Here is a 23,749-nt window from a genome sequence, read left to right as displayed (position 1 = left end):
AAGTTGTTGAGAGAATTAAGTGACATGTTCTGTGTGACTCTATATGGTACATAAAGAATTTCCAGTCAAGTTAAACACAAGTTTACCATATGCTCTTGCAATCCTACCCCGAAGAGAAACGAAGACCTGTCCACTAAAGGCCTATGTGTGAACGTTCACAGCAGCAATGTAATCACCAATATCTAGAAATAGCATTGGAGAACCGGTAAACAAGCTGTGGTACATTTATATAATGGAATACTGCTCAGCAATAAAAAGGAACCAACTACTGATTGAAGCAGCATCGAAGAACCTCAAGCATTGTGCTAAGTGAAAGAGGCTGGGCACAAAAGGCTGCAGACTGTATAATTCCATTTCTGTGACATACTAGAAAAGGCAAACCTATAGTGACAGAAGGCAGCTCAGTGGTTGCTGGGGTTGGGAGAAGGGATTATTAGTAGAGGGGCTGCAGGGAACGCTTTCAGGGGGCACAGAAGTTCTTTCGGTCTTGATTGTGGTGGTTGGATACCCTTGTCAAACCAAATCAGAATGTAGATTTAAAGGGGGTGAGTTTTATACATGTAAAAAAAAAATCTGATTTTATTTTATTTTTTAAGATTTTATTTATTTGAGAGAGAAAGAGCAGGGGGAGGGACTAAGGGAGAGGCAGAACTCTCAAGCAGACTCAGCACTGAGTGCTGAGCCAGAGGCTCAATCCCCTGACCCTGAGCTGAAACCAGTTAGAGGCTTAACCGACTGAGCCCCCTGGGGGCCCCAGACAACCCTGATTTTTAAAAAGCAGAGCCTGAGCCACAGTAAACACTATGTGAGTGCTAGCTGCCATTATTATCATTATTATTCCTTTTCTGATCGTGATTACCCATGGAAGAGTCTCTGGATTAGTGGTTCACGTCCCAGACCCACATGGCCTCGCATCAGCACCCACCCTCCTGCTTAGGCTGGCAGGGGAGGACACCACGGGGAGTCTTGGCCCACCCCACCCACTCTGTGCTTATGGGGAGCACGCCTGGGGAAGGCGCTTGGCTGTTTCCGGAGTCTGGTTTCCCTCCTGCTGATCCTGTGAGGCACTCAGCGACACGTTAGCAAGAAAGATGCCATGAGAAATAAAGTTTGTTATGAATTATTCTTCTTGGGGCTAATTATAGGCACAGAGGATTATTTACAGAGGCAGGAGGCAGCAGGGAGGGAAAGGGGCTCAGGCGAGGCGTGGAGATGCGGTGGAAGGCTGGAGAGGCTTAAGCAAGTGGGGCTGTGTTTGGGGGAGTAAAGGCACTTTTTAAATAAAAGCTATAACCAAACTCAGGTCCACGCTGATGAAAGTGTCTCAGCAGACATCTTGGAGGTCCCAGGCTTTGTCAGGTCCTTGAGACGGACCAGGATGGATCCCACAGGGCACTAGGGTTCTCTGGGTAGGGTATGGGGCAAACACAGTGTCCCAGGGGGTTGTGGGCCACTGTCTGCACCACTGCCCAGCCCCACTCTGTTCTCCTGGGCTTTTCTTGTTCCTGTCTAGTGGAGGGTTATTTCCACCCACAGAGGTGGGAGCAGAGGCCAGATGGAGCCAAATGTGGGTGCCTGCCGGTTCTAGCAGGCCAGTGAGAGAGGGGCCAGAGGGACTTGGGTGAACTGTGTTACCCCTAAAAAATGTAGCCAATCGTGGCTCAGGGAGTAGGGGCCTGGTATGGCCCCAGACTGTGGGCCACAGTTGCAGCTTCTGAAAGGCCACCTGACCTCCTGTTGTTCCATTTGGAAGGTAGAGGTGGTACAGAGCTGAGGCTCAGCGAGTCTCCACGACTGCCTGGCTGTACTCAGGGGCCCTCAGGGCTCATCAGGCCACGGACTGCCCAGCCAGTGCTTAACAGGTGGCAGTTGCTACACACATGGGTACATGGGTATACCACGGGGTGGGTCGATGGTTATCTCAGCTTGCCAGAGAGCGCTGGTCTTGCCCTCCCCCGAGCAGGAGCAGTGGGCTTTTCCAGTTGTTTATGCCTGGCTGCATGACCATCTATCCACTCAACTAGGCAGGAAATGACAGTCATCTGTGCCCTGCTCCCTCCCTCCAGGCCCAGATGGGGTCATCTCCTCACCCTGCCTGCCAACCCCGCCAACCCCCGCCCCCTCACATGCACTTCACATCGGTTCCTGGACTCTGGTGGCCTGTGCCAGGTCAGGCTGCTCCCTCTGCTGTGCTCAGACAGCCTCCACTCCCCGTGTACTTGCACAACAGAGCCGTCTCGAGGGCACTCTGATCCCATCGCCCTGCTTCCCCACGTTGACTGTCCTGGCACAGATTCAAACCTTTTCTAATCAAACCTGTGCTGCCGCCACAAACATCCTGCCTCAGACTCTACTTCTGCTATTCCCCCAGCCTAGAACTCCCTTCCCCACTGCTACTTCCGAGCCCCTGCTTTTTTTTCTCCAAGGCAAGTGCATCCCCTGCCCTCATCCCTGCAGCGGGGCACATGCACTGCATTCTGTGCCTACTGACCCTCCCCCGCCCCTGCCGGAGGGTGAGCCCCCCAGGAGCCCTCCGCAGCACAGCCCGGCACAAACTACTTCCCGCTTCACTCAGAAACATGTAGTGAGAGCAGCAGTGTTCAGGGCCTGTCCTGGGTGAATGAGACAGCCAGACTATCCCTCCGTGAGCCGCCCTTCTGGTTCCAGGCAGACAGACAAGTCAAACAGGGAACCCATGGGATCCCTGGGTGGCGCAGTGGTTTGGCGCCTGCCTTTGGCCCAGGGCGCGATCCTGGAGACCCGGGATCGATTCCCATGTCGGGCTCCCGGTGCATGGAGCCTGCTTCTCCCTCTGCCTATGTCTCTGCCTCTCTCTCTCTCTCTCTCACTGTGTGCTTATCATAAATAAATAAAAAAATTAAAAAAAAAAACAAAACAAAAAACAAACAGGGAACCCATCAGAGAGTGCCGGGGGTCCTGTTTGAGATGCGGCACTCGGGGAGAGCCTCTCTGAGGTACCCTGAGCCAAGATCTGGACAGTGAGGGCGAGCTACCACATCTGTGGGCAGTGAGGGCAGAGGGAAGAGCAGATACAGTGGCTCTGAAGCAGGACTGATCTTAGAATGCTAGGATGGGTGAGGGGCTGGGTGTTAGATGGTTATGGGGAGCAGGGCAATGGCCTGGGACATCTGAAGGGACAGGAGAGAAAGGGGTGGGAGAGGCAGAGCCAGCAACTTTTTGGCTGGGGTAGTGACAGTGCTGTGTGTGTGGGAAGCTGGCCTCATGGGAGTGGCCACACAGGATGGCTGAGAGGAGGTCCTGCCATGGGGATTTTGGAGTCATCTGGCTAAGGCCCTTGTTGAAGCCCAGCATGCTCCAGGAACAAGGAGAAAGCAGATCAGAGGGACAGGAGGAAGGGAGGAGCCTCAGCAGAGCCCTGAAGGTGGCCAGGAGGAGCTCCTGAATCAGACAGAGGAGTCCCTGGCAAGTGAGAGAAAGTTTCAGTGGAGAGGTGGAGGTGAAAGCCGAACCTGCTGAGTCAGCAACAGGGCAGAGGACAGAAGTAGGCCCTAGAGGGTAAGAGAGAGAGGGACCTAGGCTGGAGAGGGGGAAAGAGTTAAACAAGTGTTTTCCTTGTCCTTGATGGAGATTTGAACATCCTTGGAGACACGGGCCTTCAAGACATTTTACACAGCTCAGTGACTCTGCCTCCAGGAAGCCTTCTTGGATGCCTCAGATCAGGCCTCCAGTTGTGTGTTCTCAAGCCAGTGCTTCTCTGACAGAACTTTGACTATAGGTTATAATCTTGGACAGACATACTGCTGTGACACCTGGCCGATGTCCGTCTTCCATAAGTGCGTGAGCTCCTGAGAGGGGGGCCTCAGTTTTGCCCTCCATGGTAAATTCAGGCCATCACCCAGAGCCTGGCAGGAGAGGCTGAGGATGCCAGGGAGAGTAGGCACAGTCCTGGTGTGGAGGCCCCAGAGGGAGCCAAGGCTGCTGGTGGTGAGTTGGCCCAGAAGGGGGTCGTGCTGACCTGGAAGCCAGCGGGCCTGTGGGCTGGGAGCATCTCAGCAGGGGTGGACATGCTGGGAAGCAGGGTGGATACAGACGCTACACAAGCACTCTGCCCACCTGGAGCTTCCACTGGAGCACCCCACTCCTACCTCCGCTGCATCTCCAGCAGTCTCGCATCCCCTCCCGGCCCCCCACTCCATCATGCCCCATTTGTGCAGCTCAAATGGCAGCACTCCCATTCCGTTGGGGGGGGGGCGGGGCACATGGACGTCTGCCTTGTCCACACCTATCTGAGGTTGGGCTGTAGTCGACTGTATGCACGTGACAGCAGGACCAGGCCCTGCTGGGTCTTTGCTGGCTGAAAGGATGCTTCCATGAAACCCCCCCATTCCCTCCCAGCCCCTTTCTCTGGGATGGGGGTTGGTAGAGGGGCACTGCACACCTCAGGGGCTCACTGTCCCAGCTGGTCCAAGCAGGAGAGCTGCTGTGTGCAGCTCAGCATGCTGACCCATGGGTCCTCTTCCGGGGCCTCCCTTGGGTGGGGGGCCTCCACCAGGGAACAGGAGCCGAGGTGGGAGGCCCTCAGCAGCCTTTAGCTTCCCTTAATTCATTAAGATCTGTAAATTTCTCATTAATATACTTAAAGTTCGTTTTAAGGGGAACAAGCACAGAGATAATTGATAATAAACCCTCAGTTAATGCCCTCGGTTTACTGTATGTAATTTATATCCGCAGATAGCGTCTCTCACTCCCAATTACCCATTTAGCTGTGGCGATAACAGCAGTTCAATCAGACCGATATCAACTTTTATATATTTCAGCCCAAGAGCAATAAATACCCACACAGGGAGACTCACTGGGCCCACTGTGTTTTTTTTTATTAAGATTTAAATATTCATGCAATTATTAGTGATTTATTAAGAGCTAATGACCCCTTCAAGAGGCTCTAAATCTTCATCTACAGAGGCCCTGGCCCTCTCCTCCCCCTTTGCCCCTATTTCTCCTTATTACCCCCCCCCCAAATCAGAGAAATGAACCGCTCTTCCACAGCCCAGATGACATCATAGCATAACCCATGTTTCCATGGCTATAGCAGAGAGGTGAGGTGGAGGCCAAGGACCAAGGTCAGGCCCAGGAGGAGCTGGGCTTCATGAGGGTGGAGACTCTTGCTCCCTTCCCAGCCAGACCCGGAAGACTCAAGGTTGAGGAAGGTGTCCACCAGCCCCTCCATGACCCCACTGACCAGCAACCTCCACACTGCAGCCTCCTTCAGGCTGGTTTCCAGGAGCACCTCCTCCCCACCTCATTCTGACATTAGCATAGCTCCACCCAACCCCAACCCTCCCCCACTTGTCTGAGGTTGCCCATCCCTTTAGGGGAGAGAGGAGGCCAGCTTCTCTCTCCCTGGCTGCTCTTTCCTTCCTGTCTTTCATTTTTAAATGCTCTACCCGGATTGCATCAAGGATGAGAGAGTGTGCAGGGATCTGGGGTTCTGGGACTCAAGGCTCAGAGAGGACAGTGCCTTGCCTCAGGCTGCACAGCAAGGCTCAGGCCACCTGCCTATCCTTCCTCCATGTTCCCTCACACCCTCTCCCCTACCTTCCTCTAGTCCCCACCTCCCCCGCCACCCCCAGACCTCGGAGCCCATTAAAGGGGTAGGAAAGATAATGAACAAACCAGGAAAACATGAAATCAATATTAGGAGAAAAAAGTATGGCTGCCATTAAGTAAAATAAACAAACTGGTAATTATTTGGACAGCATGTAATTAAAATGGGGTGAGGGCTCATTACTGCCTCGTCAGGGGTATGATGGGTGTAGCCAGACATCGCCTTCCCTGCTGGAAGTTCACAGCCAGGCCTGGGCTCCTACCATCCCCCCTCTCCCCGACTCCCACCCAGAATTTGAGTGGGGTCATTGCAGGGCATTTTCTCTGTGGGTGCCCACCCCTGTCCTATCTGTGCCTCTGTCTTCGGCAGCCTTCTCTGGCTCTCTGGGGGTCAGAATCTGAGGACCAGACCCAAGACAAATGGGGCAGGACAGCCCCTAACCCTCCATCAGCTCCTTCTCCTGACTCCACTGCTTTCCTGAGCAGGGAGTGGCTCTCAGCCCTTTTTCCAGCCCTCAGCCTCTTCCAGAGAGGTAGCGCCTGCTCTGCCTCAGTGGAGGGTGGATGCTCGTGCTGACAAGTCCCAGCCATCCGGGGTGGTGAACAGATGACTCGTGCAGCCTCTGCCCAGACCCCAGAGGACTTCCTTCAAGAGGCCTTGATAAGGAGAGGTCCTGGGGAAAAGACGGGATGACAGGGTGCTGGCAAGGGTGGGAAGAGTCAGAGAGGAGGAGGGGACCAGTAGGGTAGAGCAGTGACCGGGGGGGCCCTCACCTTGCCCAGACCTCAGTTTCTTAGCTCTGAAAAGTAGGAGGAGGCCTTGGGCATTGTCCAGTCTGGCTTTGGCCTTCCAACTTGCTTGGCCCACAAGGTGTTTCAATGTTTAAATTAGTTATCAACATTTTAAAACAGGACATTTCACATAGAAATGGGTTTCCAACTTCTCTTCAATGAAAAAAATCCAGTGCCCCTTGGCCAGCCTGCCTGTGCAGCAGCAGTTGGCCAGGCTGGGCTGACCTCTTGGACAGGCATCTCTACTCTCCATTTCTGGCCCCCGCCCAGCCCCTGAAGATACCTGAGTCTGCCACTCATGACCCTCCTGAGGCTCAGAGAGGGCAGTGACTTGCCCAAGGCCACAGAGCCTTATAGAGGCAGAGTGAGGATTGGAGACCCAATCTTCTGACGCCCAACTAGGGTCTCTGTCCCCTGCCTTCAGCAAGTATGTGCCCTGGGCCAATAGCTGGCAGGGATAGAAGTGACACAGTACCCAGCCAAGAGCTTTCCATAAGTCAGGGGAATGCTTTTACTTAGCCACAATTACTGCCCTCCAGCTGGCCAGTCCTTGAGGCGGGCGCCACTGACAAGAGGTGGCTCACACCTGCTTCGTGCAGTTCAGGGTACACGGTCTGATGGAAGAGGCAGCCATTGCACAACCAGCCTACGTCAGTAATGGTCTCTCAGCCAGGAAGCCAGAGGAGCAAGCCATGCATCTCCTGAATAGAGAGGAGTTGGGGAGGCATCAAGAGATGCCTTGAATTGTGAATTGACAGGGCTGATGGACATTGGGAGTGAGTGGGGTGCCCTGCAGGTGCAGGGGAAAGTTAGAGGGGAAGGGTTGAGGGGTGCAGTGAGGGGATTAGTGGATACACTGGCTGCAGGGTGTGGGCTGGCACCCAGGATGAGGCTGCTGCATTGGGTAGGGTGGGGTTATGGAGAACTGACCTGTGGTCAGTGGGAACCATTTCAGTGGTTTGAAGTGTGGGATGAGATTTTCTTTCTAGAAATAGCACTGTGGTGATATAGTTGAGGATGGCACCAAAGCCAGGAGATGGTCATGGGAAGGCATGTTTTGGGCTTTAGGTTTGGAGGGCTGAGGAGCTGGGTAGCCATAAAATAAGAGAGGAAGGAGAAGGAAGTGAGTGGGAGAGAGGTTGGGGTGGCACTCAGGGGGCCAGAATAGTGGTCAGGGAGCAAGAGGGCCTGGTGACTCTGAGACTTCCCCTGAGGCTTTTTGGGGGAGCCCTGCTGACAGAAAAGTCCCTGGGAGCGGGAGGTTTGGGGAACATGAGCCCAACTTGGGACGTGCCTGGTATGAGGTTCTGGGAGACATCCAGAGGCAGGGAAAGTAGAGCTCAGCAGTAAGGGGGGCTGGGGACCCTAGATGGGAGGCCATGGGAGCAGACACCTCAGGAGAGGGCAGGGCACAGCTGGGCAAGCCACATGGGTGGGGAACAGAGGAGGAGCTAGGGTTCAGACCTCGGGACTGCTGCTGCTGGTAGGAGCTGGATCTGGACTGGATTTTCCTGTGGGTCCCTGTATGAAGAGAAGTCCAGGTGGGCTCATCTGCTGAGAATGGGGTCACAGGATGGCTGATGACCTGCAGCCGCAGGGTGACCCTCCTGGTGAGGGTGTTGGCCACCCCAGCCAGATTTAGCCCAAAGGACAGTAGGCAGTGTTGTTGGTGGTGGTGGTGGTGGTGTGTGTGTACGGCTTGGTGTGGATGCGCCCATGAATGCCAGAGCACTAGGCACAGAGAGTATGATTCTGGAACGCTGTGTGCCCAGACTTCCTTGGCGGGACTATTACCACTGGAGACTCCATGGGTTAAGAACTTGAGTGTCTTGGGCACTGCTGTGTGGCCTGTGCCTAGTACAGTGGCTGGTGCATTGCATCTAGCACGTATTTAGTTAAAAGCTTAGGGCACTGTAGCCATCTGGCCTGGGTAGGAATCCATCACTCACTACTTATTTCACCTCTCTTGCCTTGGTTTCATTGCCTGGAAGTTGGAGATTTAAAATAGCTCTTTGCCTCCTAGAATTACTGTGAGGGTTAAATAAGAAAGTCCATGTTATGCTAAAGCTGTGTATGTGTGCATGTGTGAGTGAGTGCGTGTGTGTGCATGTGCCCGTGTACGTGGGTGGGTGTTTGCTGGCTGTGGTCATGGGCAGTATCTCCCACTGGCTGGGGCCCTTCACCGTGCAGCACCCTCTGGTCCCTGAGCTCTGTCCCGGGGCTGAGGCCACTCTGCCCTGTCCCAAACACACTGAGCCAAGCCAGGCGAGGGAGTGATGCAGCTGCTCCCGCAGCACCCCTGGCTTCCACTCTGGCCAGGCTGGCATTAAACCAGTGAGATATGAAATGCCACCCTATCTGGGACCAGGGTCTTTAATTAAATTAATTGCCAGCAACATTGTAAAAATGCTGATGGGGTCGTAAATGGCGCGTCAGCGATGCTGTTCATCATCCTTTGGACTTGCTGGGGGCATCACCTGGCCTAGGACTGGGACTGGGCATGGGGGGCTGACGCACGGGAGCTCTGCAGTCACCAAGGCCTCTGGCAGGGGGTGTTGGTGGGTGGGCAGGCAGGCCAAGGAGAGGGGAGGGGGGTGGGGGCACCTTGTTTTAAGGGTGCATGTGTGCAATAATTGCACCAGTCATAGCTTAGCCCGGCGGCGGGGGGGGATACTTGGCAAGGGGCAGTTTGGGAGGGGAAGGGCAGGCACATCCATCAGCCTGCTGGCCAGTTGGAGTGGCCCTTGATCCATGGACAATGTGAGAATCTGACCCAGCCTGGCCACAGATGGCTGAGTGACCTTGAGCAAGTCCTTCCCCTCTCTGAGCCCCAGCTTCCTCCTTAGGAAGACAGGTACCCCCACACTTGGCCCACCTTCCCAGGGTCCTCCTGGTCTCCCTCCAGCAGCCTCCTGCTTGCCCGGGACAGTGCCTGATAGGTCTCTTTCAGTCAGGACTGCCATTGGCCCTGGCAGGGCTCAGAGCTTGCAGGTTGACCTCCTGCTGAGTAACAGTGAGGAGGCTGAGCTAGCGTCCACTGCCCCCCTCTGCCAGGTGAAAGGTGGAGGAGGCCCACCATACACGTGCACACACACACACACACACACACACACGCACACGCACACATGCACACTCACACACATTCTGCCCCAGCAGAAGATGCCATAGTAGGAGAAAGCCTTCCTTCCCTAGTTCTCTCTGGGCTGTGTGACCACATAATTACCCTGGATTCCATTCTATTTAATTGCAGCTTATTAAATTCTAACCAGCCAATTATCAGCCACAATTACAGCTTAATTCAGGGACACAATAGCTATTTTATCGTTTGTTAATCAAATGCTTATTTAGGCCTCAGCTTTATTAACTATTTCTCTGGCCCAAAGTAAGGCCCTGTGGCAGGATGGGACACTAGGAAGAGGCCCCTGGGACCTGTCCCCCCATCACCGCACTACCCCCCCCTTGGCATACCACTAGTGTCTAAGTCTCCTTCCCTGGTGGGTTTGGGGACCTTTAGTGATGACAGTGGTGTGACACTGTGGGCACCAAGTAGAGTTGGAAGACCCTACTCGGGTTTGTGTGTTCCTGAACTCAGCACATGTTTATCAAGCACCTACTATGTGCCAGGCCCAGGGCTGGGTTCTGGGACCACAGCAGTGAACCTGACAAGTGTGGTCCCCACTGTCATGAAACATTTCAGAGAAGGGGATGTGGTTAGTAGCAAGCAAACAAGTTTCCAAACAAGATGACTTCAGGTAGTGGTGAGTGCTATGACAAAAACAGCCTGGAAAAAGATGGGAAGCTAGGAGGAGCTTGGAGTGTAGCTGAGATCTCCCGTGCAAGAGCAAGGGGCAACATGTTGCAGGCAGAAGAAAGAGCAAGTGCAAAGGCCCTGTCGTGAGATAAGCTTTGGAGGGTTTGAGAAACAGAGAGGGTCAGCATGAACACAGAGTGAGCAGAGGACAGTAAACTGTGTAGGGCTAGACTCTAGTCCAGTAAATGCCCAGAACCCTTGCCCTGTGCCTGGTCTGGGCTGGGAGGTGTCAAGAACCCATTCAGCCCTTTTTGGCTGGATGACCTTATGCAAGTCCTGAGCTTCCACTCCCTGTCTGTAAAATGAGGGGCCAGCAGAAAGCACCTGAGTACAGTTCCCAAATGATAAGCCTAGTCTGCAGCAGCCATGGGCAGTATGGCCTGGCTGCATTAGGTGAGAGTGTCCTCTGAGCCAGTGAAGTGGCCCCATCCCCCACTCCTACCTGCTTTGTTCTCTGCAGTTCAGCCTGTTTGCATGTCCTCCTCATGGCGTCTGTGTCTGTCCTTGTGACCAGGCCCCTGGAGCCCACTGGGGAAGAGGGTGACTTTCCTCCGATCTTGGGAAGGTGGCTGCTGCATTTCACACATGCATTGTCATGGAAACTAGAGTGCTGGGCACATGTGAGTGTGTGTGTGTGTGTGTGTGTGTGTGAGAGAGAGAGAGAGAGAGAGAGAGAGAAAGAGAGAGGGAGGGGCTTAGGGTACCAGACCCCCACCCAGTTATTTCCACCTCGTGCACTCTTGAGCAGGAGACACTGCAGCTGTGTCCTCCCTCGTTCACTGACCCGGCGAACACTGGGGCAGAAGAGCCTGGCCTCAGACCTGCCCCTGCCCTCCAGGAAGTCCTTGCTATTGGGAGCGACAAGCAGCAGCCAGGGAGACTAATGACTGAGGGATGGGCCAAAGGGCAGAGAAGGGAGAGAAGAGAGGCTTTGGTAGGCACCTCCAGACCCCAGGCAGGGTGGCAGTACTCACCCACCGCAGCCCAGTGCACGGTCAGCATGTGCCCCAGAGGGGAAAACCGAGGCTTATGAAACAGCAGCGGCGGGGGAGGGGGGTCTGCAACAGCCAGACTAGCTCCAGAAGCAGCCAATAGGCAGCACAGGGATTTTTTTGCATGTTGGATTCGGAGGAAGTCTGAAGCACATACCCCAGCTTGCTCTGGTTCCCTGGCGCCCCTGTTGTTACCTTCAGCCAGGTCCATGTGTCCGAGCTGCTGCCTAGAACCTCGGGGTTCTTGGTTCAGCTCCTAGGTCTGTGATCTCAGGGCTTCTGGGCCACATTCCCCCATTCTCACCACCACCTGCAGCTGTCTCTGCATTTCTGACAGCCAATGCAGTTTCATTCCTGCTTATCAGAGCCTCTCGGTGAAGCTCCCTTATCATAGAATTGCTTGTGTTTAAAAAAGAGTAACTCATGAAGCAGTCTCAGGCCTTGAAGGTGCAAATGGGCAGGAGAGCAGAACTCACTGTTCCCTTGCATGTCTGCACCCCAAGCCCCCAGCCATTGTAGCCCTGGCTTTCTGACTCATCTGGCTTACCTGGACCCTGAACAGGTGCTCTGCCTCCCTGGGGTCCAGCACAGGTGCTTCAGAAATCAAGTTCCTTTCCCATTGATTGCTTTGATCGCTTGATTGATTGATTGATTGATTGATTGGAGGGCAAGCAGAGCTGGCTTCCCATCAGATTTGAGTGTGTGTCCCTACTTCCAGCCCTCCTTTCTGGGCTCTGGTCCCATTCAAGGGAATGATGTTCACCCTGCATTCAGCAAACACCTGTTGGGCACTTGCTATGTGTCACATCCTGGTCAGGCTCTGGGTTGGAATGTGCAAAGGGATTCGGTCCTGGCCTTCAGGATGCTGACAGTGGGGAGACAGACTCATGAATGGTGACAATATGAGGTTTGAGGCATTGGGCAGATTCAGTTGGGAGCTCAGAGGAGGTGTGGCCTGCTCTGGCTAGGGTCAGGGAAACTTCCCAGGGGAGGTGGTACTTGAGCAGGCCTCGAAGGATAAATAGAAATCACCCAGGGCGGATGGACCTACAAGGCCTTCCGAACTGGCCCAGAAGACAGAGAGGTTCTCTTCCCACCAGCCCAACCCAAACCCAGAGTCCCATCTGTTCACATGGGGTGACCTGTCCATCCAGAAATCGGTCAGTGTCAGATGCCCACTTCTGGGGCCACATAGGGGCCCAGCCCACCTGGACTGAATGAGCATATGGCCTGAATGGGGTCGCAAGGGGGAGCATCTTCTGCAGAAATCCAGATACCCTTAGCCAGAAGGTCAGGGAGGCAGAGCCTGGGAAACTACAAATAGTCAAGGTGCCACCCCACATGGCACACTTGGAGGGAGGCCCTAGAGGCAAGGCCAGGTGGCAGCTCAAACCCTGGACCAACAGGACCTCCACTGCCAGGTGAAAGGCATGGTGCATTAGCCTGGGGTGCTCTCTTCTCTCCCCCTGGGGCCTATGAAACTGGGATATCCAGGCCCCAGGGGGACCTACCAAATGCAAATCTCCAGGTAAGGCAGTCTGGAAACATAAGTGCCCAGGGGTCAGAGGGCTCAAAGCTGGGTGAACTGCCAGAGAAAGTTCAGGCTGCAGAAAGAGAAAGCTGCCAAGCCCCAGCTCCCTCCTCTACCCCATTTCCAATCCAGAATATTTCTCAGAGTGGACAAAGCAGGCACTTGTGGCTCTGATCACCAGGACTGTTGGAAGGCTGAAAGGAGCAGGTGGCAGCAGGGGAAAGGCTGCATTTGGGAAGCAGCATTCATATCTTCCAGCTGAATGAGGTCAGATGACACCCTGCCCCCAACCCTCCTATCCCACTCCTGAGACTGAGTCTTTGCTCAGAAAATACGAGTTCATTAATAGCCTGATTAATCACACCTCATATTTTCGTGGTGCTTTTAAAAATAAAACATTTGAAAGCACTTTCACACCCACCCTGGGCCTCGGAGTTACAGGGGCATGTTCTTGTCATTCCAGGCTGCAAGTGAGACAGAGGGGCTCAGCCTGAGTGGCATGTGGCCATCAGGAGCCCTCTCCCTGCCCACAGCTCCACCTACGGGCCACTCTATACAACCTCTGGGTCTCCCTACAGGACAAGAGTGAAGTAGCTACTCTTGGCAGATCTGCTGAAATTCAAGGAAAAAGAAGGGGTAGTCATTCAATCACTCAACAAATACACCATCAGTATCCTGGGCTCCTGCCCAAAGCAAGTACAAATGTGCAGACTATTTTGAATGTACCCTGGAGGGAGGCTCAGGGGACAGGGTGAGCATTTGGGCAAGTGGCAAAGAGTGTGGATCCAGGAAGGCATCCCAGACAAAGTGGCATGTTTGCTGAAACTTGAAGGCTGGGTGGGATTTCCCACATGGACCTCATGGGACAGTATTACCATGAGGTCCACTCCACTGGATGCTCCCTCGTCCACCTCCCAACTGCCCACTCCTGCCTTCCTCCACCTGTTCATGCAGGAAGATTTCATCATTCCCTGGCACACAGCTCTCCAGAGGCCCCCATTGCCATTACAGTAAAATCCCAACTGCTTACTAGACCCTAAAGGCCCCAGGTTAGGCCCCCCCCCCCTCTCTCTCTGGCCATGCCGACCTCCTCACAGGCCTCACACAAGCTTGGGTCTTCTCTGCCTGACACCTCTGCTCTTCTCTTTTCCTAAAACACTTTTCCGTCTGGCTTTGGCATTCAGGGCTCCACTGAGATGTCACCTCTGCAGAGAGATCTGCCCTGAGCCCTCCTCCTCTCTAGAGCCCTTGCACCCACACCCTTTCTGAAATAGCACCCCTTATACCTACTTCATAACCCTCAGCAACATCTGGAATCCTCTATTTTGTTTTGTTTCTCGAACTTGGAGAGCAGGGGCTGTTTATGTTGCTCACTGTATCCCAGAACAGTTGTGGCCATCCAGAAGTATTTGTTGAATGAATGAATGAATGAATGAATGAATGAATGAATACATTTTAGGTCATAGGAGCACTGTGGGAGGGGAGGGAGTCTGTCCCAGGCTCAGCTCTTGCCAAGCCCCCACACCCCTCCACATACACAAAGATGAACCCGTGTGGTCTCCCAGGCCTCCCAGGCCCTTCTCCCTCATCATTCATTGTCCAGGAGATCCTGGTGATGGGGACTGCTTGGGATATTGCTCCTACCTTTAATGGGGCAGCCAGAGCAGGGGTGTCAGCTGGGGCTGACTTGGGCAGCCAGTGCCCTCCCGAGACAAGTGGGAGCCAGCCTGCCAGCCCCAGGGTTCAGTAGAAGTGGGGTTTGTGCTTCAGGGCCTGAGCTGTATGCAGGTGACCAAGAGCCCATTGGGAATCTGCCAGTAAGTGAAAAAAGCTTTCTAACTGATTTCCAATGGGGCAGCTGGGCCACGTCCTTTGCAAGTGGGAGAGCCTTGGCTGGCGCATGGTGAACAGAGCCTCTGGGGAACTGAAGGCTGGGGCTCAGAGCATGCCAGGGCTAAATAGTCAATGGGACCTGTACCTGCCAGCTTTCCTGCAGCCCCTAGATGTCTGTCCTGGAAGAGACCCTGGGTGTCCGTCCTGGCAGAGCAATCCTTCCACGTTCATTGCCTCAGCAGCCCCAAGGGAAGCAGCAGTAGGCACTCCACTCTGAGTCCCCAGTTGCTAATGCCTGCACTAAGCAGCCTTGAGTTGAGTGGCAGGGACCAGGGATGGATAGGCTGGCTGAAGACAAAGGCCTTAGCTGCCCACTTGTTTCTCCTTGGTAAGAGCTACAGCACCAGTGAGAACAGGATGCAGAGAGGGCAACACTGGGAGAGTGAGTTGGGGGACCCCTCTTTCCAGAGGAAGTGCCAGTAGAGCTGGGCCCTGAGGAGAAGGTAGAAAAGTGCTGACAGAGGAGGGAGGAAGGGTGTTTGAGACAAAGACTGTGGGCAGAGACCTAGAGGTGGTAGGTGTGGTGCCTAGGAGGGATCAATAGGTATTTCTGCACAGGAAGGCTGGAGAGTTGTCCATGCCAGAACAGAAGACTCAGAGATGCCAGCCAAAAGCAGTTGGCCCCCTCCTGAAACACCCACAGGAGCCAGGCACACAAGAGAAACTAGAGGAGGCAGGCCTGGGTGGGGCAATAGGGAGTGGTAGGGGCTGTGGCAAACTAGAGAGCTTGTGCCCTGTGGAAAGGGTCATAGATCCTTTGGCCCTGAGCATGCACTGTTTGGTGTCCTCTTTTTTTAGACAAGTATAGGAATCATGTCAAAGAGAACAATGCTCACTCTAGTGGCCTGTGATATGGAGGGCGAAAGCCCCGAGGCTCATGCTCTGGCTTAGTTCAGGCAGGAGGTCTAAGTGGGGCAGTGCAGGGTCAGGCAAATCACAGATGCTGACCACAGGATGGAGATCACATGGTGGGCTCCAGGGCCAGAGGAGGGGAAGCCAGCTCTGGCCACTGGGAAGCTTCTAGTAGCTCCAAGAGGACATCCAGTGGGGCCTGAATTTACCTCTACTTGTGGCCTTAGAGTGTCCTTGATAGAGGGTGTAGCTGAAACCTTGAGGGTGCCCCCTGGGTCCACCCAGTAAATGCCTCCCCTCAGGGTGAGGAGGGAGGCCTCACCAGTGTGGCGTGACGGAGGCCCTGGAGAAGTGAGCTATGTCCCTTATTGGTCACAGTACATTTATTTTTCATTAGCAGTTAAATGCAGACATGAGGGATTGTGCTAGGTTCAGCGGGCAGCTGACGTGAGCAGTGCTCAGTGCCACGGTCGACGGGGAGGCTACAGGGCCACTCACTGTCCGCCTCCCTGGCCAGGACCCCTGCCCACACAGCCCTGAGCCCCAATCAGGTACCAACGAGCATGGAGCCTCCACAAGGTGAGGCACAGGGAAGCCCGGATCCTGCCACTAGGGGACCCCATCCCCTGCTGGAGCATGTGACCCCTGCCTCCCAGCCCCCTCCTGGCTCAGGGATCAAGCTCTGGCCTCCTCTGGGCATCCCCCGCCGCGTCTGTGGAGATACTGTGTCAGAGAGGCCACTGGGCCTGCCAGCTCCCCACTCCAGGCCACACTCCCAGTCACAGTCTAAATCTTAGGAGGCCTGAGCCTGACCCAGCCCTGCCCTGCTCTGCCGTGCCCTGCTCTGCCCTGCCCTGCCCGAGTGGCGAGTAGCTGCCAGGTGACAGTGAAGAGCCAGTATAACAGAAGTCATGAGGTGGACCCCAGGCACTTTGTGAGTCCAGGGTCCAAGCCAGGGGGTCTGAGGTAAGTGACGTTGCCCTGGAACCTCACTTCCCATCTGTGAGGCGTCCAGGTGGCTCCTCCCCTGCCCCAGCCTCAGACAGACCCTGGAGGGCACCGGCAGAGCCCCAGAGGTGTATCTGATTGGCAGGATGGAGAAAGGTGAGCTTTTTCTTCCCAACTAGGAGTGTGGTTCCTAGGTAGGCTGACTTTCATCTTGGAGCCGCAGGAAAGTGCTTCACAAGAGGGAGACACAAACTGGGGAGAGAGAGGCCATGGGGGGCAGCGTGTAGGCAGGATGGCCTTGCTGCAGATGCTGTCGTGCTGAGTCACAAACGCCCTCCACCTCCCCATGTCCCTCCCACACAAGGCATCACTCCCCACCCCCATTCTGAGGGCAAGGCATCTGTGGCTCTATGCCTCAGTTTCCTCATCAGCCCTCAACCACAGAGACAGTGCCATGAGGGCTGCTGAGCTGAGGGAGAGGAACCCCTTTACCATTGGAAATGCAAAACCACTAGGCCCTGGCAGCAGCCAGCATGTGCCGAGCCCCACGCACAGTGCCTTTTCCCATCTCATCCTCACAGCAGCCTGAAGATGGGTGCTGCCTCTAGCAGGCAGGGAGACAGGCTCAGGATGGGAGTGGCGTGCCTGAAGTCACCCCAGGTTACAGCCCCTCGGCCAGCATTCCCGGTCCACCTAAGCCTGCCCAGGACACCTACAGGACCAGGCACAGATCCCCTCCCCAAAATCACAGTCTTGGGGTGGAGAGGGAGACTCCCACCTTGGAAAGAGGCCCTGTGCAAGGAAAGGGCAGTGTGGATCCCTCTGGGCAGGGAGGGAGCCAGGCCTTCTTCAGTTAGAAGCCCTCTGTGGGTTCTGGACTACCCCTCAGAAGAGTAGATGGTAGAGAACCCAAGAGGCCGACCGTGTGAGGCTCCTCCAGACCTTCCCGAGGGGCAGACAGAACCCCGGTGTCACAGATGACAAAATGGCTAATTCACCCAAGGTCACCACTAGCAAGGAGCAGAGTTGATCTCTGAGGCCTTAGTTCTTCCCTCGTTAGGCCCAGAGGCCACTGCTGATTGTAAGAGTGGGTTGTAGGGAAATCACATGGCCCGGAGGGAAGCCAGGCAGTTGGGGGCCTGTTTGACGGGCAGCTGGAGGCTGAGGGTACCCCCTCCATCCTGCCACTCCCTCCCAACTCATCCTCCTCCACCGTCCCAGGGGCCTGCTGGTCCAACAGGCTGTCACACTGCTTGGGGGGCGGTGGGGGGAGCGGTGGTTACCTCCACCAAAGCCTCAGAGCCAATTACCTGTGTCATTAGCAACAAATGACTTGTGGGATGGTTGTGGTTTTCAGTTAAAATTAGAAAGAAGCTCATAGTCAAGTCTTCTTAAAGAGGTGGGACCTGGCTTAGGTGCCTGGGGCTCCCAGACACACTCCTGGCTCCCACCCTGCTGCCCAACCCCCCAGCCCAGGCTCCCCGCTCACCCCGCCCTCCCCTGGGCCTCTCCTGGAGCACTGCCACCAGCACCCGGCCCCCATGTTCTCCCTCACAGCAGCCCCTTTCCCTCTTTCATTCACTTGCTACTTTCTGAGCACCTCCTACTTCCAGGGCCCAGGAATGGAGAGGAACCCAGAAGTGGTCCCGGAAACAGGCACAGAAGGAAGGGACCCTGTCCACCTGCCCTGCTGGGGTCCTCTCCCTCTCTGCAGCATTCTCTGGACCTAAGGACAGTGGGCTGGCTGCCTCTCCAGGCCTCTGAACTTCTGAGTGACGATGAGCCCTAATTGCTGCTGTTGTGGAGGGCTCCCTAAGTGCTAGGACTCCCACCTTGTCTCATTTCACCTCTCCATAGTCTTCAGAAGTGAGTGGGCTTCCCCCATTTCACAGAGGGGACAGTGAGGCTCAGGGGAGCATTCAGTAGCCTAGATTGCTGGGCTAGAAGTGGCAGCCTGGGCTCATGTGCCTCCCATCGGCCCTACCAGCTGCCTTCCTGTGGCCCAGGCCCAGCCCCTGAATGGGCACATAATTCCCAAGGGCCCTGAAAGCCTGGCAGAGACCCCGGCTCACCCTCCCTCTCTGTCCCTGCTGCAGGTGCCCAGCAGAGTGCCACGGTGGCCAACCCAGTACCCGGCGCCAACCCAGACCTGCTTCCCCACTTCCTGGTGGAACCGGAGGATGTGTACATCGTCAAGAACAAGCCGGTGCTGCTGGTATGCAAGGCCTTGCCTGCCACACAGATCTTCTTCAAGTGCAACGGGGAGTGGGTACGCCAGGTGGACCACGTGATAGAGCGCAGCACGGACGACAGCAGCGGTGAGGCCAGGCTGGGTGGCCCAATAGGGCCAGGTGAAGGGGAAAAGAGTCTCAGCCTCAAAGAAAACGGAAACCCAGAGAGGGGCTTGCAGTTGCCTCTGGCTGCTATGCCCACCACCCCAGCTCCCCAGAAGAGGCAGGACTCCCACACCTAGGACCCCTTGTATGTACACCGAGGTCTTCCCCCAGGGGCCCCCACCCTCATCAGACCTCAACATTTGGTGTCAGTGGGAGTAAAAGGGAAGCCCCCTACAAATGCCCTAGGATGCTATGGTTGGAAGGGCAGATTCCCACCACTGCATCTGAGCCTGGGCTGGGCCATGGGCAGCCTGGTGAGAGGTGCCAGCCAAGAAAGGGAGTTTGGAAAGAGTCGGTCCCAGATGATGGAAGAGCTCACAGACCTCATACTCTGTGATTGTTTGATCTGTGTGCCCCCGTTCATTCACTCACACGTTCCCTAAGTAGTTTCATTCTGGCGACACAGCCCCCACCCTCAGAGAGCCCCAGTCCTTACAGAGAGGTGGGCGGCACAGTGACCTCTCCCCAGTCCTTACAGAGAGGTGGGCGGCACAGTGACCTCTCAGTGAGTCCTGGGCCCGGTAGCAGCAAGAGGAAAGTAGGACTGAGGTCCCTCAGGGGAGGTGAAATGGAAATGAAGGGGTTATGAGAAATAGACAGGAGAGGAACAGCATTCCAGGGAAGGGGCTCAGCATGAGCAAAGGTTTGGAGAAAGAAAGGTAGGCATTCTGGTCAGGGTCAGCAGGGAAGATAGGAGATGTGCCCAGGGAATGGTGGTGCCATCTGGAAGACTCACCCATCAGGTTCTGGAGTGAGGTCACAGTCCCATGGGATTTCAAATTGCCGAGTAACATGGTGGGAGCAATGGGTGACACTCAGGACCCATGGGGAGGGAGGTGAGGGGACTGATGAAAGAGGCAGAACCAGAGACACTGAGGAGAGGAAACCAATGAGACTGAACTGAGACGTGGAAGGCTCCAGGGACAGCAGGTGGATTCAGAAGTGCCCTTTCCATGGCATGCCCCATTCTCTGCCCCAACCCTGGCCTTAGGCTGCAGGTAGGCAATGGGGATGTACGCAAAGAGCCCTCGTGGAGATGTACGCAAAGAACCCTCGTTTGGGTCCCAGTACTCCCCAAGAGTAGGCCTGGTGGTGCTAACTACAGCCTCTCTTCCTCCTCAAGAACCCCAATTAATTTTATTTCCTCTTCCTTCACCTTGGCGTTGTGAAACCTCCATGCACAAGGAGCCCTCAGGGTGAGTCCCGAGACACACAGCACACACCTTATAGGGGCACAGTCACCAGGGTGAGGCCAGAGCAGTGGTACAGACGAGGACAGGCAGGCCATGCCCAGGACAAGCTCATGTCAAGGCAGGCAGGAGACCCCAGACCCAGAGGGGTGGCTGAAGCTGCCAAGTAGGAGGGTCTGGGTAGCCCAGGAAAGATTCCAGAGGGGGAGTCATTTCCAAGGACGAGTCTTAAAACCTCCTGAATTGAGCATTTCCTAGGCCAAAGGACCAGAAGATGTAAATGCAGAAATGGCAAGCCAGCCTGCCAAGACTGGGTATGGGCAGAAGTGGCCCGGGGAGGCAGCAGGCAGCAGGATATAGGGTGATTGACCACACCAGAACTGTGGGAGGTTGGTGCTGGGCAGAAGGAAATTGAGGAAGGGGCCCTGCCTGGGGGAACTTGGAAGCTCTCACAATAACCAGGATGTGAGCAAAGGAGCCATGCGTTTAGGCAGCGGGGAACTTAAGTGCCCAGAGCCAGGATGTCATGTTACAGATGGCTCTGACTCATCTAGGGCCCCAAAAGGGTTCCAACCAAACATTCGGGTCCCTAGAAGTCACACCTGACTCTCCCCTACCAGAGTCAGCAGGGGCTGGTCTCCTTCCCGCCAGGTGTCAATCCCCCAGTTCGGGATTCCTGCCCAGGCCCCTGAGCCCTGCAGGGCCCTGGCCTACACAAAGCTGCTGCTTGTGGCTTCTTTCTTGCAGTCCTCAGAGCTTAACTGAGGACCTGCTATGTGCCAGGCCTACGGTGGCCCCCAAGATGATCTCCCACCTTAGGACCCCAGCAGAGTTACTAGAAGCCTCCCTGCCCCTGCAGCTTTAGGGCCTGGTGGGAGTGTTGGCCTCCCCTGCCCCAGGCCTCAGTTTCCTCATCTGCAAAATGGGGGAGAGGAGGGTCACCTTGCAGGTTGGTGGGGGAAGCCATGAGACCTCATGTACCCTGTATGAGCCCAGCTCCAGGCCTGCCCTCTCTTCCCACCCCATACCCAGGGCCCAGCACCACTTCCAGGCATGATGAGGCCTTCCACTGCTGTGGCAGAGCCCCCAGGGAGAGGACAGGTGAGAAGAGCCCTGCCCTTCCACAACATTGAGGGCCTGTCTGGAACCTCTTAAGAGTCTTTAGGCCAGCCTCCTGCTGCTCGCAGCCTCATCTTCCAGGCTTCCCCACATGTCTCTCCTTGTCCCCTGCCATTGGGAGGTCTAGAATCCATGGATTGGCTGAGGCCCAGGTCAGTACCTGCATAGCAGTCATAGGTTGAGCCACACACGCCAAGAACCAACACTTCCCACTCCCCAGCGGACTCTTCTGGCCTTGCTCTCTTCAAACCAGGCCAGAGCAGAGCTCATGGGGACATAGCCATATCCATAATCACTGGGGCCCTCTCCTACCCTGAGCATACCAATTCAAGCCTCCTATGGCGCCCATATCTGAATTTGTATTGATCTTGTTGATTTTTCAACCCAAAGCCATTGGGTGCTTTGAGAAGAAATAGGCTTCCCTTGCTCACCAACAGATGGCACCGCAGTGGGCGCTGGCACCATGCGGATACTTGGACCAAAGACCTTGACCCAGAAATTGTTGTCAATCAGGTATGGTGGAGTCCTAGGTCAGCACAGATCTGCAGCCCCACTCATTTCTGTGTGGGTAGGTGGGTGGACACCCCAGAAGACATTACCTCTGTCTTCCCCTCACTTGTCCCCATTCCCCATTCAGAAGGCCAGGAAGAGGAACCAAAGCCTGAAAACCCGTTCAAACCCAAACCTGCTGATGCTATAAAAGCCCAAAATCTATGAAACCAAGCCTTGGAGTCCCGCCTGGGAGTGTAATTTACTGTGTGTTAAACAAACTGGTTATTAGAAGCAGATTGGTGAGAAAGTGAGAACCTAAGCCCCAGCTTGGCCTCAGACCCCCACCCTCCACCCCGCTAACCCTCCATCTCCCAGCAGTATTCAGAGTGCCCTCACTGGGGCCTTCCCAAGTGCCCACAGCATTTACACACCCACTCACACTCACACACACCCCAGGGCCAGCTGGGATCCTGCCTCCTTTCTCCCCTGTCATCTGCTCACTGACCTGCAGGGAGGAAGGCAGTCTTCACATCAAGGATCATCAGGGCAGAATCTGGGTCTCCCCCTGGGTCCACCACCCTCCTAGAGCATGTGGGCCTCCAGGGCACTGCCTGGATCTGGGACATCGTGGACAAACTTGGCCCTTATTCATGGCAGCAGGAAGGAGATGAGGGGGTGGCAGTGGCAGGACAGAGAGGGGAGGAGATGGGGAGAAAGAAATAGGAATACTTAAATTTAGTGCTGTTCTCCCCAAACTGAGTTGCCTGAGCTCCCACCACAACCACAGGGGATGAAGCAGTCCATCCATCCGTAGACCTGTCCACTCAGGAAAAGTACTGAGTTCAGAATGTTCTGAAAGCCTCTCATCACTAACCCCAGGCTTAGAGCTGGAGGACCCTGTCACCACCCCACATCATGCGCCTAGACTCTGTGTACTTGGGACCTTCTCCTGTACAGAGACCCTATGAGGGACCCTCAGTTCTCAGCCCTCACCCAGAGAATGCGCATTTCTTCACCTTCGAGAAAAGTGGCGACAGGCAGCGCCCAGAACAGAAGGATCTCAGCCACGATGACCTCAGCCAGAGGTAGACACTGCCTCCCACCTCCAAATCTCCTGTGAGAACTTGCCAGGGGCAGGGGCAAGTGAGAAAAATCTGGGGACCCAGTGTGGGAACCGGAGAAACTTGTGAGGAGGGGTCTGGGCAGGAGTCCAGGAAAAACATGTTAAAGAAGTTAAGAGGAAAAACAGCCTCCTGGCCTGCCTACTCAGCTGAGCTGCTGCTCCTCTTGCAATGCAGCCCTAATTGAATTTCTCTGTTAACAATGGAAACACATTGGTTGCCCGGCCTCTCTCCCTCTTTCTGATAAACCAATGACCCGAGGGAAATTGGGGTCAGGAGAAGGAGAAATTGGAAACCGTCTTTTCTCACTCCTGGGGACACTGGTTTTGGCCAAGGGCCAGGGGCCTGGAAGAAGGCCGGTATCTTGCCTTCTGGGTCCTTGAAGGATCTGGACTCCCTGATGCACCATTACCTGGGTCCAGGTGTGGCAGAGGGTTAGGGGAGCTGAGTCTGTCCTTGAGAGGGAACCCCGCAGCCCAGTCCAGTCAGCGTAGAGAGAGCTTCAGAGACCCATCACTGGCCAGCTTCACCTCTGCAGACTGCCCCCCTCACCCCGACCAGTGTTTCTCCTGTGAAATGGGCAGGGTGAACCCTGAACACACACAAATTCAGACAGCCCCTGGGGGGGCTACAGCAAATCACCGCCTCTCTTAAGCCTCTGTTTCCTTATCCATAGAGTGGGGGCAATAGCAAGCCTAGATTGAAGAAAAAGAGCCAGCATGTGGGAAACGGGGCTAAACCCCAGGGGTCTATTATCATACTACATAATGGCTGTAATTATATTGTTAATAGCTGTTATTATAATATCCCATCAGGATCTACCTGCTAACCCCCAGGTAGGTGACCCAGCTCCTTCCTCACCTTTTTCTAATCCACAGAGGCCATAGGGCTATCCTATCTGCCTCATCCTTTCTGCTTTGGGTCCTTAAAGGCCAGATCCTGTAAGCCCAAAGCTCCTCTGTGCCTGTTGTCTCTGAAACGATGGGAAGCCCATTTAGAGACATTTCTGTGACTCTGGTGAAATAG

At 55.1% G+C, this 23,749-nt stretch overlaps 2 protein-coding genes and 1 long non-coding RNA gene across 7 annotated transcripts in view; 1 reads left to right on the top strand and 2 right to left on the bottom strand.

Annotated features, from left to right (window-relative positions):
* The window catches only part of HK3 (hexokinase 3), a 52,640-nt gene that overhangs the window by 1,380 nt on the left and 27,511 nt on the right, over nt 1-23,749 (bottom strand). The window lies entirely within an intron of this gene.
* Nucleotides 1-23,749, top strand: part of UNC5A (unc-5 netrin receptor A) — a 61,993-nt gene that overhangs the window by 27,592 nt on the left and 10,652 nt on the right. For 2 of the 5 annotated variants that reach the window (XM_072824036.1, XM_072824034.1), the window contains exons 2-4: nt 18,502-18,723; nt 21,548-21,623; nt 22,560-22,687. In XM_072824036.1, the coding sequence (XP_072680137.1) occupies nt 18,502-18,723; nt 21,548-21,623; nt 22,560-22,687 (426 nt within the window). Of the gene's footprint in view, nt 1-18,501; nt 18,724-20,941; nt 21,093-21,547; nt 21,624-22,559; nt 22,688-23,749 lie in introns of those variants that run through there. The other 3 variants (XM_072824038.1, XM_072824037.1, XM_072824035.1) reach the window with 2 other exon arrangements.
* On the bottom strand, nt 4,549-12,250 carry LOC140632198 (uncharacterized). Its single transcript, XR_012029715.1, has 3 exons — nt 9,254-12,250; nt 7,843-7,899; nt 4,549-7,079 (listed from the first exon to the last, which is right to left on the bottom strand). It is a non-coding gene; the product is annotated as an uncharacterized lncRNA (long non-coding RNA).

The sequence above is a fragment of the Canis lupus genome, chromosome 4, assembly GCF_048164855.1.
Source record: "Canis lupus baileyi chromosome 4, mCanLup2.hap1, whole genome shotgun sequence".
Classification (NCBI taxonomy): Eukaryota; Metazoa; Chordata; class Mammalia; order Carnivora; family Canidae; genus Canis; species Canis lupus.
The sequence above is the reverse complement of the archived record's forward strand: the minus strand, read 5'-3'. Positions and strand labels throughout refer to the sequence as shown.